The following is a 19249-nucleotide window of genomic DNA, read 5'->3' as shown; positions in this document are numbered from 1 at the left end:
AGACTTTCAGATTCTAACTTTTCCAACCTCAGGGTTTAATAAATTCCTGAAAAATTCAAGATTTTTTAAGTCTGATTTTATCAAAAAAAAATCACAGATTTTTCAAGATTTTTGCATTTCGGAGTTTATTAAATAACCTTAGTATGATGTAGAGAGTGACTTTCTCAAACAATCGGCAATTGCTTTTAATTTTTTATTATTTTTGGATTTTTAGCTTTTTTATTCAGCAGGTCTCCAGTTTGCAATTTCAGCAGTCTGGTTGCTAGGCTTCAAATTCCCCTAGCAATCATGCACTAGTTTGAATCAGAGACAGGAATATGAATAGGAGAGGCCTGAACAGAAAGGTAATAAAAAGTAGCAATTACAATAAATCTGTAGCCTTACAGAGCATTTTTTTTTTGGATGGGGTCAGTTGAAAGTCAGTTGAAAGTGTCAGAAAAAGAAGAAGGCAAATAATTCAAAAACTATAAAAATTGAAGGCTAATTGAAAAGTTGCTAAGTTATTTATTAATGGTCGAGTTGTGTTTTCTCGAGGGTAGTTTCACTAAAAAACTCGATTTTTTCGGGGGGAAAAAAACCTTGATTCTATTTTTAGATCTTTTATGCCCTGAAGCTGCTAAAAGCCAGAATCTGAAAAATATTCCAGCTAAAATCTGTCGAGGTCATGTAGAAGTCAATGGCAGAGGTCCCTTTAACCGTTTGAAGATGTTTTTTAACTATAAACTTGATGAATTCGAGGTATTCCAGCTTTTTCCCCGATTGCATTCAATCCAATTGAGTTTTTTACATTTGGAAGAAGCAAACATTCGAGTTTTGAATTTATTCGAGGTAGAAAAAAAAAAAACCTCACAAACTCTACCTTTTACAAATAACCCACTATGGGCATTATTTACTAAACTCTGAATGCAAAAATCCTGAAAAAACTTGTGATTTTTTTTATAAAATCAGAATTTTAAAAAAATCACAAATTTTTCAGAATTTATTAAAATTATATTTTAATTTTTCGAGGTTGCATATAAGTCAATGGAAGAAGTCCCAATGATTTTTTGATGTGATCTGGGTTTCGTGCAATACCCCAAAGTTTTCGGGGTATTTGGGCAAAAAAGTATAAGAAAAAAACCATGAAAATCTAATTTTTCCCACAAAGCAAATTTTTGGGAAAGTGTAATAATAATAATAATAATAATAATAATAATAATAATAATAAATATGCGTAAAAAACCCAAGTGGATTTGATCGGATTTTGTAGCAGAAAATGTTGAGATAAAATCGGACTTTAATAAATAATCCCCTAAAAGTTAATTTAAGAATCTCTGAATCCAAAAAGTCAAATCCATTCTACAAATGTTCTAAATGCAATTCCATGTATTATTAAGTCGGCCGCTGAGTATTTATACAGGCAATTATTAATAGATCTGTTTAATATACTGCGGGATTGGGAATTAGCACAGTTGAGTTCCGCAGCGACAAGTCATTTTTAGTGAAGGGCGAATTTTGGGCGTTTTGCTTCGCCGGAAAATTTTCGAATTTTCCTGCCGGCATCCATTTTTTTACGCGGGCGAATTTTCACGGCGGTTTTGCGAATTGCGGGAATTCATCACAAATTTGCACCTGGCAAATAAATTCGCCCATCACTAATCATTTTCAAAACAAGCTCATTTGAAGGGTCCCATCTGACTGTTTACAATCATTTCCTTCTGAGCAGGTGGATCGTTTTACATAAAACCAATAAATGCCAACAAGATTTGTTTTTTTTTAGTTCTAATTGTGCCTCTTATTTTCCTCACTTGATAAACAACACATGCGGCGAAACAAGAAATGTCTTTATTTTAACAGACAAGGAGAAACTTTTTGTGTGTTTATAGGTGACCTGCTCCGGAACTGGAACAGAACTTCACAAATAAATTATTTCTTTGATTTTATATTGGAAAATGAGAGTATTTTGTACATTTTACAGGCAACATTTTGGTTTATAATGGTTCCCTTATCACCTGAAAACAGATTTTTAATTGATTCAGCACTGCAGGCAAAGTTTCATTATTCACATAAGACCCCTAACTTTTAGGGGGTTATGTACTAAACTCCAAATGCCAAAAAAAAAAAAAAATGTGTGGTTTTTTTTAGTATAAAATCAAAATTTTTAGTGGGAAAAAAACAAACCAATTTTTGGGTATTTATTATACCCCAAGGATAGAAAAAGTCAGAATCGTAAAATTTGCCTACTCAGACCTGCCGAGGTTGCATATAAGTTAATGGGAGAAGTCCCAAAGACTTTTTTTTCTGTGCTGGGTTTCGTGCAATAATCCAAAGATTTTGTGGGTTTCAGGCAAAAACTGGGTTTTCGGTGGAAAATCCGAAAGATTTGTTTTTCGGCTTTTTATTCAGCAGCTCTTTAGTTACGGTTGTCACTTTTTTGTTTGGGGAAAATGGGCAAGGGGCAGGGAGCTGAAGTCGGTGGCGGACTGGATGATGTCAGGGTGGGTGACATAGGGGGCAGGATGGATGGCAGGTGACCAGTAAATGCTACCAGCTGATTGGTTGCTATGGGTTACTATTCCTGGGCAAATTTAGTGCCTTTTATTACATAACTCCCTTAGACTCTTAAGGGATTTTTTTTATCAAAATACGAAAATTTCTCATTCTCCCCCCCCCTTATTTATCAATACATTTTCCCAAAAATTTCCTGTGCAGGTAAAAATTTGATAAAATCATGAAACAATTCAAATCATATGAATCTTTTGGAATTTTCCCCAAAAACCCATTTTCCCGCAAAATTCGTGAAATGTGAAAAAATTTGCGAAACTGCGTCTGCGTCTCTTTTTTGACACCGGCGTCCGTTTTTTTCGACGTCCGAATTTTTGCCAGCGAATTTTCGCGGGTGTTTCGCAAATTTATTCGCTGGTGGCGAATCACGCAAATCGCAGCGAATTTGCGCCTGGCGAATAAATTCGCCCATCACTAATTATTGCCCGAAAACCATGAAATCTTCGGATTATTGCACAAAACCCAGAGCAGATCAGGATATCTTCTGGACTTCTCCCATTGAACTCGGCAAGTCGGAAGTGGAGTACTTTTTATTCGGACTTTTAACACCCCCATTTTGATTTTATAGTAAGATTTTAAAAAAGACTTTATAAATAACCCCCTTATGGATGTGCAATCTATGCAATCAGAATTTGTACAATGGTTTTCTGTAGGTGTGAGACAAATGCAACAGAACCGAGTATTACAAACAATATGTAAAATAGACAATTGTAATTTATAGTTTACATTAATTTGTTTGATTAAAGCCCCATTTTTAGCATGACTCTGGTCCCACTGTGTAACAATAAGAATGGCGATGATTCCTCCTGGAATACGTTGATGAAAAGGTTATTTACATGGGCAATGGAACCTGACTTGTTGATAAAGCGATGGAACCATCTGCTCTGATCCATGAGAATCTACAACATAAAAATGGAAAATACAGGTTATCCCAATACAGTGTAGTTTTTGTAGGGTTTCAAATCCCCCTAATTAGGACAGCTTTTCTATTTTGCCCCACCTAGCACCAACCCCCTTGCCATGGGAACCACCTCATGGGAGTTAATTATGGGATCCGTTATCCAGAAAGCTCTGAATTGCAGGAAGGCCATTTCCTATAGACTCCATTTTATCCTTTCCGTTTTTCCTGTTTCCATCTATATTAAGGGATTATTTACAATTTTTGGTGGAAAAACACCTTGAATTTTTCAAGATTTATTATACCCTGATGCTGCAAAAAGTCTGAATCAAAAAATCCACCATCTCAGACCTGTCAAGGTCCTGTATAAAGTCAATGGGAGATGTCCCGATCTCAGTTGTGCTTTGCGCTGGGTTTAGCCCGATAATTCAATATTTTTGGGTTTTTGGGCAAAAAAATTTGTGAAAAAAGTAAAAAGAAATCATACAATTCGGGTTTTGATCGATTTTATTGTTTTTTTTTCCCAATCGGATTTATTTGAGTTATTTTATTAATAAATAAGGCAGAATCAGAGTTTGGTTGAGCTTTTTTAATTTAATTATGAGATAAATTCAGATTTTAATAAATAGCCCCCTAAATGTTAAATAATTGTCATTATCATACTTAAACACACTTGAATTTCAGGAAGATAAATGTGCTCTTTTGCTTATTCATGACTTCCAGTGATTATAACTTTAAAGGGGACCCGTCACCCAAAAAAATTATTCAAAATCCTATTTTATCACATTAGTCAAGCAAAATGAGCTTTAATTACACTATCTGAATTATTTGAATCTTGTTTCCTTCAGTCTGGGAATTCATAATTATAACAAGCAGGCAGGAGCCATTTTGTGGACACTGTTATTAGACAAGTCTTGTATCATCTCAGAATCTTGTTTGTGCACCAGAATGGGGGACCTGATGTCCATCCCCATGTCTTGGTTACACAATGAAATGGTGAAGAGAACTGGGGGAATGTGGGGAGAGCAGTGACATCCAGGAAGTGCTGAATGGAAAGTGAAAGTAATTGTCTGCCTAAGGCATAGAGGAGGGGCAGACAATATTTGATTGACAGCTGAGATGTTTAAATGAGCTTATAACAGCTATGAATGCTTTTATAAAACATAGAAATTGAATTTCCTGTTTAATTTTAAAAATACTTTTATTATACAGCTCTTTGTGTCTGGGTGACAGGTCCACTTTAAGAGGGTTATTTATCAAAGTCCGAATTCATCTCAATATTTTCTGCTGCAAACTCCGATCAAGTCCGCTTGGGTTTTTTACACAAAATTATTAAATTTTCCCTGAAAATTTGCTTTGCAGGAAAAAAATCAGATAATCACGATTTTTTGGATTTTTCATCCGATTTTTACGTTATTTTGGGATTTTTTCACCCGCAAACTCGATTTCTTATGCTTTTTGGTCGAAAACGCGAAAAATTTTATGGTATTGCACAAAACCCAGCACACATCAAAAAATCATCAGGACTACTCCCATTGACTTATATGCAACCTCGACAGGTCTGATATGCCGAATTTTCAGATTCTAACTTTTACATACTTGGGGTTTAATAAATTCAGAAACATTTGTGATTTTTTTAAAGGTCCGATTTTATAAAAGAAAATCACAAGTTTTTGGGGATTTTTGCATTCAAAGCTTAGTAAATAACCCCCTAAGAAATAGATAGATGCACCCTCTGTAATGCATGTGTCTCAGGCACACTAGATAAGGAGGAGTTAATTTTACAGGAAATGGAGGGGGAATCTTCTCCATATTAAAAAGAAGCACACAGAAATGTGAAATTAATTCAGTTTTCACTTGACTTTTTTAAATTATACACAAAATATTATATTTTTTGTTTCTAATAGAGAGATTAATCCTCTGTCATGCATGTGTCTCGGGTACACTGGATAAGAAGGAGTTGATTTTACAGGAAATTAAGGGGGGATCCCACATATTAAAAATGAAGCACGCAGAAATTTAAAATTAAACCAATTTTCACTTGACTTTTTTTCAATTCCACAGAAAAAAAATTGTTTCCAACTTAAAGAAACAGTAAAGAACTTTTTATCAACAAAGGGCTAAATTCAGTTCAGTGAGAAAACGTTACTGTATCTCATGGTTTATCACATTGATGAGAAAAACTTTTCTCCAAATTCAGTTTTTTCCCAATAGAGCTTTCAAGTGATAAATCATGAGATAACTTCTTGATTTTCTTGAAATTCTTGACCAATTGAATTGCTGCTCAAATTGAATCTTGTCCCTGAGTTTTCACATGATAAACCTTTTTCTCACTGAAATAAATCTGGTCCAAAATGTGTAATACAGGTATAGGACCTGTTATTGAGAATGCTCGTGACCTGTGGTATTCCAGATAACAGATCATACCTTAAGGGGCAGATTTATAAAGGGTCAAATTTTAAATCAGAATTTCAAATTAGAATTTTAAAGTTTTTTTATTGCAAAAACTGTCAAATTTGACTATGGAATTGTTCAAATTCGATTCAAGTTTTTCAAATTAGATTTTCGAGATTTATCATACTCTGGCTCCTTAAGAACTCAAATTCGACTATTCGCCACCTAAAACCTGCAGAATTGCTGTTTTAGTCAATAGAAGACGTCCTGGGATCAATTTGGAGTTGTTTGCAGTCTTCCTGACATCGAATTTTTTTTAATCGAGTTTTTAAAACTCGAATTCAATTCGATTCCAATTTTCGGGTCGATCCTATTCACCCGAGTTTAGCAAGTTAGATTTTTTTAATAAATTTCGATTGATCAAATTTCGAGTTCATGGGAGTTTTTAAAAACTCACATGAATTCGAATGTCAACTTTTTTTAATTTTTTTTTAAATTTTTTGAACTCCCTTAACTTTGAAATTCGATTACTAAAAAACCGATCGAAATTTATTAAAAAAAAACTTTTAAGTTTTTAACTTCGGGTAAATAGGCTGTATTCGGATCGTTCGAAACGAAGTTTTAGCGCATTCGATCGAATTTGAATCTAAGTATTTGCCCTAAAACACTTTGATTTTTCAAAGTCCACCAAATGACTCCAAATAGGTTCTAGGAGGTCCCCCATAGGCTAAAACAGCAATTCTGCAGGTCATAAATGGCGAATGGTCGAAGTCAAAGTTTTAAAGAGACAGTACGTGATTAATTTCGATATTGGAATAGTCGAACTCTTGGTACTAATACTAAGCACAGGGGTAAATTGTTAATTTAAGAGAGGCTAGGTTACACTTACAGAGTCTCTTCTGGGACAAGCAGACTATCTCCAGAGCCAAGCTTCAGAACTTCATTACCCAAAGTGACATGAGATGTTCCCTCCTGTAAAGTATTTGTAATGATCAGTAACATTCCAGAAAACTTCTGTTTTTGTTTCCAGTGCAAAGATTTGCCTCCTTCTAAATTGCAGCCCCCGTAAGGCTCAGCATTCAAGAGACATTAGAAAACCATTGTTCTACAAACAACCCATACAAACAAATACAGCTCTTGTATGAACTTGACAATGATCTTCTCTGCATTGAATACTTGTGGGTAGTGATGGGCAAATAAATTTGCCAGGTGTGAATCTGCGCAACTGCGGCAAAAATTTGGCGCGTCAAAAAGAAATGTGGACGCACGTCAAAATAGCCATTCGCATAAAAACTGTTGCGTGTCAAAATTATTTGGACGCCCATTGACTTTAATGCGGTTGTCAAAATTGACGAGGGCGTCAAAATCCACGTTTTCTCGCAAAAGATTAGCGAAATGAAATTTTGATGCCCGAGTCAATTTTGACACTCCCATCAATTTTAACGCAGGTGTTACAGTCAATGGGTGTCCGAATAATGTTGACGCGTGATGGTTTTGACGCGATCGACTTTTCCGACACACGGGCAAAATTTTTTTGCCAGCGAATTTTTGCAGCAGTTTCCCGAATGTATTTGCCCGCAGCAAAACACGGAACTTCGCCACGAATTCGCGCCTGGCGAATTTATTCACCCATCAGTATTTGTGGTAGATTTAAAGAGAAAATACAACCCCTTATTGAAATGAGCAGTTTATGCAGAAAATCACATAAACACTGACAGAACATGCAAAAATAAATACATACAGGTAAGGGACCCGTTATCCAGAATTCTCGGCACCTGGGGTTTTCCAGATAACGGGTCTTTCCATAATTTGGATCTTCATACCTTAAATCTACTAGAAAATCATATAAACATGAAATAAGCCCAATAGGCTGGTTTTGCCTCCAATAAGGATTAATTATATCTTAGTTGGGATCAAGTACAAACTACTGTTTTATTATTACACAGAAAAAGGGGATCATTTTCAAAAATTAGAATTATTTGGATAAAATTGAGTCTATGGGAGATGTCCTTTCTATAATTTAGAGCTTTCTGGATAACGGCTTTCTGGATCATAAATATGTTATTTCCTTATCCTGTTTTGTCGAATTTCTATTTTATTTTAGTAAACCAACCTTAAATCTTTATAAACACAAATGAACACTGCAGAGATAATTATGAGAATACAAGTTCTAAAGCACAATGCCATGCCGTCGGTTTTTTATCCATGAATTAATTACTTCTATTAAAAAAGAGTATTTTAAGGGTTTTTATAATGTACTTTCAATTTAATGGCAGGAGAGAGCCATTGTTCCCTTCTGAATCCATTGTGCCTATGAATTATGTAGAGATTATTTCTAGTGATATTTGTCTCTTTGGATAACGAGGCTCATCCTCGATGGTACTTATTCCCTTGGAGAAAAAGCTGTTGATGAAAACGATACTCCTCCTTATAAATATGAATAGAATGATGATAATAATACCAATGGTAACAGTTATGGGTAGGCTACATATCCTAGACGATAGCTGTAAGAACTTTAAGGGTGAAGTACAAGTGGCTTTTATCAATCAGTAGGGTAAAAGGATTGTGGAGGCTGATGTAAAGTTTGCATAATACATGAGTTATATTAATGCTTTTAGAATGTCATTTAAATTATAATATCGCTATAACAGATTTGAATTTCCTCGTGAGACAACTTCGGGCAATTTCAGAAAACAAAGCTCTCCGAGTGCCATCCCGTCAGAGATTTAGATTCTAGCCGGCGAGAAAGCAGTTTGGGGAGATAATTCGCCCGTAGAAGAGGCGATTTGTTGCCTGGCGACTAATCTCCCCGAATCTTCTCGTGTGTCTCTGCCCTAAGTCAATCTGGACCTCTGGACATTATGCAATGGCCGAATAAACTTTCTCTAAGGTTAATGTACACACCAGTTGCCAGATCCAGACATCAGTCTGAGCTTTGCTTTGTTTGCTTTCCCCACCTCCATAGATGACAGCCTACAACAAAAAAGAATTACATGCTGAAATAACCATGTCACATTCATAGTATATTTTTAATTTTAAACAAATGTATACATTTTATATATAAGTCACATCTCCTGTGGGAAATTGTACTTCTCTTAGCACCAGCACCCACATTTTCCTCTGAAATCAGTAGACCTTAAGGCAGGGGTCCCCAACCTATTTAACCTGTGAGCCACATTCAAATGTAAAAAGAGTTGGGTAGCAACACAAGCATGAAAAAGTCCCTATGTGGACTGGCAGCCTACAGGAGGCTGTACTTGGCATTATACTTAGTTTTTATGTAATTAAAACTTGCTTTCAAGCCTGGAATTCAAAAATAAACACCTGCTTTGAGGACCCTGAGAGCAACATCAAAGGGGTTGGAAAGCAACATGTTACTCACGAGCTACTGGTTGCAGATCACTGTCTTAAGGCTTGTTTATAAATAAAGGTGGGCAAAAAGACCAAAATCATCTTGTTTTCCCCCACAATGCCCTTTGTACAGTGTATCTTAAAATTATTTGGGTGACACACAAGACAGTTCTGTTGGTCAGCTTAATGGCCCGAAATTTTGTTCCAGATGGTTGAGCTGGCCATCCTAGAGTAGCAAAAGTAGAAAAAGGGTGGCACAGTCTGATGATTAATTACTTTTTGTTACAGGTATGGACTTGATATCCAGAATGCACAGGACCTGGGATTTTTTAAAATAAACTCAATAGGATATGGTTTTCCCACTGGTGATTGGTGAATAAATTCGCTGTGAATTCCCATGTTTTGCCGCTGGTGAATAAATTTGCGAAACTGCAGCGAAAATACACTAGCGAAAAATCCGCTGCGACAAATATAAAATTGACATGCGTCAAAATTGTCGCACGTCAAAATTTTTGACACCCATTGACTTCAATGTGTTTTGTGAATTTTTGGCCGGTTCGCATATTTTTAGCTTAATTCACAAGTTTTTCGGCTAAGTGAAACGACACAGATTCGCCCATCACTATTTCCCACCAATAAGGATGAATTATATCTTAGTTGGGATCAAATACGGGGTATTGTTTTATTACAACAGAGAAAAAGAAAGTACGTTTTAACATTTTTAATTATTTAATTAAATGGAGTCTATGGGAGACGACCTTTCCATCATTTGGAACATTCTGGATAATGGGTTTCAGGATAACAGATACTATACCGGTACTATTTATTATATTGGAGTGTGACTGCTTATTCACACTTGGGCATCTATGAAACTACAATGAGTAATCAGATTTACTTTATAAATGTAACCCTGCTAGGAGCAAGGGAAAATATTTTTGAGTGGGGAAATTTATCAACATTTGCAAATTTGCACCTGGGCAGTAACCCATAGCAACCAATGATTAGCGTTCTTCTGCCAACTGGAAGTAGAGTAATCCAAAAAAGTCTGCAAAAAACAAAAAAGTCTGAAGAGCTTTGCCTTAAATTTACTGATGCAAGGCCAAATTGCTTTTAATCATATAAAAAAAATATTCATTGGTTTAACTCCATTAAAATCTACCTGGAAACCCTGATTTCACCCTATTCTGTTTGAGGCAATACAAATAAATGATCCCGTCCCACAACTAGAATAATCTATAACAAGTTTTACTTGAAAACTAGTTTAATCTAGAAATTAGTTGACAAAAAAGTACACACACAATTAAAATGCATATAATAACAATTCAATTTTTTTGTTCATAGCTTCAAAGTCTGAGATAAACAGAAGCAGATTGTGCAGCTTCATTTGTATTATGTGTTAAAGCAAAGTTCCAAAAAAGAAAAGAACTTTTGCAACAAACTTTATCTTTCCAAAAACAGGTAATTCCATGAGTCTTGAAAAACACAGAGGAGTGGGGATGAGATCAAAAGAAGAGGCATTATGGAATGACAGGAGACTGTATTCTGTGTACTAGTGATGAGCGAATAAATTTGTGGCGAATTTCCACATTTCGCTGGTAGCAAATAAATTCACAAAACTGCCGTGAAAATTCGTCAACGGCAAAAAAATTTGGACGCAAGTTTTCTGACGTGTGTCCAAAATTTTTTGACGCAGACGAATTTTCACTGCAGTTTCGCTGTGTCGTGTGTCAACATTATTGAGACGCCCATAGACTTTAACGCCGGCGTCAAAATTAACGCCGGCGTCAAGATTTGCGCTTTGCAAATTTTTCACAGTTTCACAAATTTCTATGGAAATTCGCGAATTTTTCAGCAAAGCAAAACGGGACAAATTCGTCCATCACTACTGTGTACCAGTTACTAAATCTGAAACTGATATACTGTAACTTTCCTGTGCATTTTGTGGATGGTGCAGATCTGGGTTTGGGGTGCAAGGAACCCCTTGTCCACCCTTTGCAAAACAAGTACAGAATGGAATACATGTTGACCTGTACATTGACTAGGGTTGTCACCTGTCCAGATTTCACCTGGACCCCGAATTTCTGGAAGGGCTGGACAGATGAAATGTTTATTGAAGTTAATGACATGGTGATCAGCCAATCAATGATCGACACGTTCTCAGTCCTGCCCCTGTCACGCGCCCCACCTCTCCACATCACCCGCCCCCCAATGTCATAGATCTGCCCCCGAAATCACTGGCCCATCCCCCTACATCAGCAGCTGGCCCCCTGCCCATTTTCGTCCAAAAAAAAGGTGACAACTCTAACATTGACCCACCAGAAATATAAACTTATCACGCATCAGCATAGATGCATAGATAGTTACCAAAGGGTCTAGAAGTGTTGCAGTCTGACTGTATAGAGCAGTGATCCCCAACCAGTGGCTCATGAGCTATATGATACTCACCAACCCCTTGGATGTTGCTCTCAGTGGCCTCAAAGCAGGTGATTATTTTTGGATTCCAGTCCAGGCTTGGAGGCAAGTTTTGGTTGTATAAAAACCAAGGGCAATGCAGACTGACAGTCCACATAGGGGCTCATTTATAAGTAGGTGATTTATAATCAGAAATGTCTCTTTGTACTGATGCTTTATGGATTACTGGCCATTCCACCTGAATATGTCTTCTTCTTCCCCTTGCAAACTTCACTTCCATAAACTCCAACAACTAGATAGTAAGGGTTGGCAGACACCATCTTGCAATGCTTCATTTGCTCTTGGAGGGAACCACTAAAGTTGAGCATGTGCAGATGATGCTAGATCTGGAGCAGCTTCAATTGACCATGCTTATTGTCAGTCGTTACTTCCAAGAGAAGATTAAGCATGAGATGATGCCTCCAACCCATTGCACAATCCTTCTTTATAGTAAAATATAGGGCTAATGGGGTGGTTTTTTGAGAGCGCAGTGGTGCAGCTTGAAAAGGAAGAGGGGCTAATTCAGAGGCCATAGCTTAAGTACTCTTTTCTTTTCCTAAACCTTAAATTCTAGTGATGGGCGAATTTGCGCCGTTTCGCTTCGCCGAAAAATTCGCGAATTTCGCGCGAAATTCGCAAAACGGCGAAAAATTCGCAAAACGGCGCCGGCGTCTCGTTTTTGACGCCGGCGCCCGGTTTTCGAAAAAAAAATGTTGACACCGGCGAATTTTTTCCGCGAATTTTCGCGGTAGTTTCGCGAATTTATTCGCTGGCGGCGAATCGCGCAAATTCGCCGCGAATTCGCGCCTGGCGAATAAATTCGCCCATCACTATTAAATTCCTACTAAAAAAATACAAATACTTGGTAGAACACCAACGTTTGCAAACAGTATGGACCTAGTGGGAGGGGAAGGGGTTAACCCATTTCTGGTGCTTTTTAGACAATATAACCCTTGTTTACCTTTGTTTCATGATCGTCTCCAAACAAACTCACACATTTCTTCTGAATTATTTCCAAACGATGTTTGTTCAACCAATGCTGGAATGAAAAGGGTTCCATAACTTGCTCAGTACTGAGACAGAAGGGCATTTTTGATTTTGGCTTATCTGCAAAAAAGAATAGCAGTAATCATTTGACACATATTTCTTATCACTACAGAAATTTGTTTATAGCTATTTATGGGTGTGGGTTTAGTATCTTGTACATTGACCGCTTGTTATCATGCCCTCCCAACTCTCTGTGATTGTCTTCCCTATGTATTCTGTATTTATAGCACCTCCCATTTGCTAGAAACAATACAGAGGCACACTTGTTCTCTCGTCAACTCATACAGAATGCTGGGAAATAAAATGTCTTAGCACCATTTGTACAGTAAGGGAACCTAGCCTAAAATTTGAAAAATGATGCCATAAGTGCTCAATAATGTTTTTTTATCCACAGAACAATATTCTTATGCAGAATTCCAGCAAAACTGCACCAACTTTATTGTTAGGTTCAAGCCTTTCTCATGCTGGAGAAATCTGTGTTTTGCACATCATTCACCAATGCAAACTGGGCTATGGCTATAGTATAGAGCAGAGCTGTCCAACAGCCCCCCCCCCTTTGTGTGGCCCCCATATGAAAGAATGTCATTTGTAAACTTTAAAAGGTATCACTACAGAGATTAATTTGCCCCTGCATTGTTTAAACCTAATATTCAGACTAATCCCCTCTATTGTTCACACATGTAATCCCCCTGTATTGTTCATACCTGTGACACCTCTATTGTTTACACCCCTAAAGCCCTGTACTGTTCACACCTGAGATCCAGACTGAAACTGTCCACATTGTTCACCTGTTTACAATCATACAAACTGCTTAAGGGGCACCAGCATTGTGTCACTGTATGTAGTACATCTTTGAGTGGTCCTGATAGGTTTCCCTGTCTCCTGCTCTTTTCTGCCTTTCCTATGCTCCTTGTGTGTGTGTCATACTCTGCCTGCCCTTTGCTCTCTGTGTGTGCCATACTTTGCCTACCCCATGCTCCCTGTGTGGGTTATACTCTGCCTCCCCTATGCTCTCTGTGTGTGCCATAATTTGTCTGCCCTATGCTCCCTGTGTGTGCCATACTCTGTCTGCCCTATGCTCCCTGTGTGTCCCATACTCTGCCTGCCCTATGCTCCTTGTGTGCTTTACTCTGCCTGCCCTATGCTCCCTGTGTGTGCCATACTCTGCCTGTCCTATGCTTCCTGTGTGGGTTATACTCTGCCTCCCCTATGCTCTCTGTGTGTGCCATAATTTGTCTGCCCTATGCTCCTTGTGTGTGCCATACTCTGTCTGCCCTATGCTCCCTGTGTGTCCCATACTCTGCCTGCCCTAGGCTCCCTGTGTGTGCCATACTCTGTCTGCCCTATGCTCCCTGTGTGTCCCATACTCTGCCTGCCCTATGCTCCATGTGTGTGCCATACTCTGCCTGTCCTATGCTTCCTGTGTGGGTTATACTCTGCCTCCCCTATGCTCTCTGTGTGTGCCATAATTTGTCTGCCCTATGCTCCCTGTGTGTGCCATACTCTGTCTGCCCTATGCTCCCTGTGTGTCCCATACTCTGCCTGCCCTATGCTCCCTGTGTGTGCCATACTCTGCCTGTGGAACATAAGCCTGATATTAGTTCTGGGGGGGGGGGTTGTTAGCATTTGAAAAGTAATGTTAGGGGCCCCTATGGTGTTTAATCATGTGCAGGGGGGCTGTGTTATCCACAGGGGAGGAGAAGGTTTATGTATTTAAGGGTATGTCTTAATTCAACTTAACTTTTTTCAAATATGAGTGATGAGTGTTATCTCCAGGCAGTAAGCACCATTTGGTTGTTTTGGTGTGTTACCCCCATTAATGTGTACATGGTCTTGTGGTAACATGGGTGTGGTTTAAAGTGGGCATGGTTTACAAAACAGGGAGTGGCTTACACTGGATTCCACTATCCGCCCTCCACCATGTAGGCCAGAAAAATTCCGGCCCTCGGTACCACAGAAGTTGGACACATTGTATCATCTTGCACCAATGGATTGTTAATAAGCCCTAAGGCATTTTTCCCATAATAGACCTGACTAGAAAAGGACACCAACAAGATGACTTGCCTATAAGCAGAATATGCACCTAAAGTGCTAGTGTTAGTGAGATTTAGCTGGCCATCCATTTAAAGTGTCAATTTGGCCTATGTATGGATCTTCAGACGGACCAGGAGGAGCATTATCTGGCTAAAAATTGGACAGATATAAACGTGCAGGTTTATATATTCCATTGGAGAAGAAATGTCTGTTTCTGTATTTGTCTATGGGCGTTTTTATAATAAATCACATCTATGTTATCATAAGACATTTCCCGAAGAGCAAAGCAGTGAGTAAGTGATAATTGTTTGTTAAAAACAAAATTAAAAACAGCCTTGGTGACTCATGCATTTCAATATTGTTTTTTTACAGGTACCTGGGTCTGGCTTTCCACTTTTATATTGTTTTGAGCTGAAAAACCTGAAACAGAAAAAATAAACAGTAGAAAAAACTGAAGTTATTGGCAGAAGAACTCAAAAAAAAAAAAAAAAGCAATGGAAGAAACAATAAAAGCCTGCACCAGGTTACAGTACCAGTGCAAGACTGTACTAATAAGATAAACACAGACACATTGTTGTTGCAGTTGCATCAATCAAAGGGTTAGGGTTAGACTCCCAACATTATTAGATATCATTTTCCAATAGCTGCACCATCGACCTCAGATCTTTTAAGTTAAAACATCTCCTTCTCTACATGACAACTATAAAAGTAATGACATACTCTTTCATTATCGGGGCAAGCTGAGTTCCAAGATCTTCACAGTAAAACCACTGTTCAAACAATACTTCTGGGGACCCTTCCACGTAAAACCTGTTGGGAGAAAAACAAAGAAAATACCAGAGTGAGACCAAAAGTACAGTAGTTTGTGTAGCCGTAAATGTTCCATTTTTGTAAATTAAAATCAACACTAGAATTCACTTTATCAGGGGCTCGTGGGCTCTCGACTTGCTTTAATGTTATCATCTACTGTCTTTATTTCAGTTCATTGGCATAAATATAGAATATTGGATGAACATAAAAAAAGTGGCAAATGGCCTTAATCTGTCAGGCTTCTGACATTGATTAACTGCCTCCTCATAGCCTTGCCTGACCATTATGTACGCAGGAAATTAATCCGTATCCTTAGCACAAAATTTATATTAAAGCTTTCCATTGTGAAGATGACAGTCAAGTGGAGTCTCCTACTGCAAACTAAAAGGGGTTATTCAATGTTATAGTTGCATAGATTCTATCAGCCGTCGTCTTTTCCTTCGGGAAACCTAAAGGCTGGAAGCTCAGTAAATGTGCAGAGGGCCTCATTCACAAGGAGAGGCCACTACTGAGCACATACATGGTACAACCAATTATTTCTGCCACAAACAAATAAAGTCAACGTTGCAAAGTTACCACCTTTGGACACTGAAGCAGTGGAAATGCACCTTGTAGAGTGATAAACAGCATTTTACCATCTGGTTTTGTCTGGGTTTGGCAGATTGCTGAATATATATATTATCTTCATCAAAACATAAAGAGACTCACCACGTAAACGAGGAGGCCCAGGTGCTCTGCCCCGAGCCTTAAACATCACTGTGTTGTTTGTAGGGTAGGCACTCAAAGAGCAATTCTCCAGGCAGTTGTAGTAAAAATTGGTCTTTATTGAAGTACAGGTGTGAATAACAGCCTTACGCATTTCGTGTTCTCACAACACTTAATCATAACCTATGATTAAGTGTTATGAGAATATAAAATGCGTAAGGCTGTTATCCACACCTGTACTTCAATAAATACTTTTTAACTACAACTGCCTTGAATATTGCTCTTTGAGTGCCTACCCTACAAAAAACATGGTGATGGGTTTGGCAGATGCCAGGAGCTTAGCTTGAGGCACGAATAAAAGAACACTTTATTTCACCAAAATCGGAGTGCTGCTGAAATATTTTCTTCCATATGGACTAGACCTGAGCAGAGCAGAGTCACGGACGGCACTCAACGCTACAAAAAGTGGTGAGAGTGTTTGTGTAGCACTACTTTGTCTTTGTGGCAGAAGCCAGGAGAAGACTACCTGTCTGAATGCATAGAGAGTTTAGTGAATAAGGAAAAAACATTCTGAAGCTGTTTCCAGTGATTTGATCTGGTATCATTGAAAGAAAACCGAGGAGGCAGATTTATTAAAGGCTGAGCTCCACGAATAAACTTATTTTAAGAATGTCAGTCATTTATCAAGAGCTGAATAAAAAAAGGACAAAGGGGAAAAAGCTTTTCGATTTGTCACACGATAAATACCACTTTTTCATGCTGTAGCAAAAAAGCCAGCGTCAAAAAACACCAGAAAAACCTCAAAAACCATGAAGCAAAAAAGATCTGGCACATATGCCTACATGATTTCAACAGGTTTAAGTCGGAGTATTTTAAGATTCAGAAATGTCACTATTTTGACGAATAATAAATCCTGGGAAAGTCGCTGCTTTTTTCGCTGCGACTATTTCAGGTTTCTGGCGACAAAAAGCCAGGCCCACAAAAATGATGCCGTTTAGTAAATCAGCCGCATAATTTTACAGTGTACTATGGCATTCTTGACAATTTCCAAGCTTCGGCCACAAAGAATAGAAAGAGTGAGGTCCACACAGAATAGAAAAGAAGAAAGTTACTGTCCAACAGAGAACTCAACCCAATTTTAACACAAATGAAGACTTGTAGGATTAACTGGAACAATAACTATAAGCCAGACCTTATCAAGAACATTATGACCCAAACTCATTAAATCTCTTACATTTGAATGAAAGCAATTCCCCAAATAATGCTCCAACATGTAGTGGAAACCTTCCCAGAAGAGAAGTAAGAGGACAGGCCTCATATTAATTTCCTTGGTTTAGGTATGAGATGTTGGACAGGCAGGTGCCTATAAACTGATTATTCTGTTACAAAGAGTGTGATATTTAACTGAATAGCAGGTTGTATGTTATCATTTTAAAATACTAAATGCAGTATCTGTTAGATCAGGGGTCTCCAAACATATTTATTCGTCAGTCACATTCAAATGTAAAACAATTTGGAGAGCAACATATGCATGCAAAAAGTTACTAATAAGGGCTGTGATTGGCTATTGGTAGCCCCTATCAGCCTACAGGAGGGTCTGTTTGGCAGCAGACCTGGTTTTTATACTTGCCTCCGAGCCTGAAATTTAAAAATAATCACCTGCTTTGAGGTCACTTGGAGCAACATCCAAGGGGTTCGTGAGCAACATGTTATTGCTAAGCCACTGGTTGGGGATCACTATGTTAGATTGTTTTAAATATGTATAAATCAATTTCTGCCCTTTGAAAGGTCTCAATGAATCATGGTATCTTGTTTCTTTTTGGCAGGAGATCTAATATTTGCAGGTTGATGAGGCTAGAAACATACCATCAAAATGAAACCATTTATCTCCTATCAAATTCTCAATTTATACATTGTTATTAAAGGTATAGCTTGACATTAATGGGAGCTCTAAATAATATATGCCCTACAGAGAGAGAGAGGTGCTTGGAAAAAGCATTAGAATAGCAGGAAGTTGTTAATTCTGAGTTGCATTAACTTGGCGCCCTCTTTATCAACCTGGCACTGCTGACAATATATTTTACTTTAGGCAAATGAAATATATATACAGGAAGATGATAACAATGGGAATGTTAAATGCATCGAATCTTATTTAACAAGTGCTAGCAGGTGTTTCTACTGTGTCTAATGACTTGAAAATTGCACAGCTGAATCATTTTTGTCATGCATAGAGCAATTTAATCCAGGACTGGACTCACAATACACATACATTGATTTGGATACATGTGGAATGGCAATGTGGGTGTCCTTATGGCAGAAGGAGAATGCATCTTTGCATAAATAGAGGACAGCTTGTATTTTCGGCTCCTGCTTGTTTGCTATAGTTGCTTCCTCGAGGCTGTCAATATAATCTGTCCATAAGGGATGAACATATTTGGCATGACTGTCATGATTTTTTCTGGTTCTTTGTTAGAATATATTTTTTAGAATAAAGGTTACTGTGCAATACAGGGTGGTATATTTTATCACTGTGGGGTGGTTAGTCTGTAATATTTATGGAATTGTTCATATGGCTCAATTCCACATTGTCAATTGTACTTTGAGTAGTAGAAGTGGCAACATATACACATTGCTGTACAATAAAAGGGTGTATAGATGACTTATACTTGCCAAATCATGAGATAAAGATGGCCTGCTCACAAGAGTTTACAGTTTTAAAGGAAAAAGTGGTTTGAGATTGCCAGGGATTTAGGAGGAAATCCCCAGTACATGGATAGGAGGGCGGTGAGTATTTCAGGCAAGGAACAGGTGGAGAAGCTGGACAGACTGGATCAGTTAGCCAAAGTCAGAGTTGCAAGTCAATTTGAAAAAGTGGGCAGAGAAGCAGGAAAGACCCATGTGGGACAGAGTGGGTGGAGAAGCAGGAAAGACTCATGTGGGACAGAGTGGGTGGAGAAGCAGGAAAGACTCATGTGGGACAGAGTGGGTGGAGAAGCAGAATCAGGGCAGGACTGA

The 19249-nt window shown here is 38.0% G+C and overlaps 1 protein-coding gene across 4 annotated transcripts in view; it reads right to left on the bottom strand.

Annotated features, from left to right (window-relative positions):
• Nucleotides 1–1808: 1808 nt before the first annotated feature.
• The window catches only part of haao.L (3-hydroxyanthranilate 3,4-dioxygenase L homeolog), a 59945-nt gene continuing 42504 nt past the window's right edge, over nucleotides 1809–19249 (bottom strand). For 3 of the 4 annotated variants that reach the window (XM_041562123.1, XM_018261773.2, XM_041562124.1), the window contains exons 6-11: nucleotides 15440–15529; nucleotides 15096–15139; nucleotides 12600–12745; nucleotides 8741–8809; nucleotides 6726–6808; nucleotides 3241–3443 (exon numbers count right to left, since the gene is read on the bottom strand). In XM_041562123.1, coding sequence (XP_041418057.1) covers nucleotides 3377–3443; nucleotides 6726–6808; nucleotides 8741–8809; nucleotides 12600–12745; nucleotides 15096–15139; nucleotides 15440–15529 — 499 coding nt within the window. In that variant the 3' untranslated portion in view covers nucleotides 3241–3376. 4 annotated transcript variants of the gene reach the window in all.

Source organism: Xenopus laevis, chromosome 5L (assembly GCF_017654675.1).
Source record: "Xenopus laevis strain J_2021 chromosome 5L, Xenopus_laevis_v10.1, whole genome shotgun sequence".
NCBI lineage: Eukaryota > Metazoa > Chordata > Amphibia > Anura > Pipidae > Xenopus > Xenopus laevis.
The sequence above is the reverse complement of the archived record's forward strand: the minus strand, read 5'-3'. Positions and strand labels throughout refer to the sequence as shown.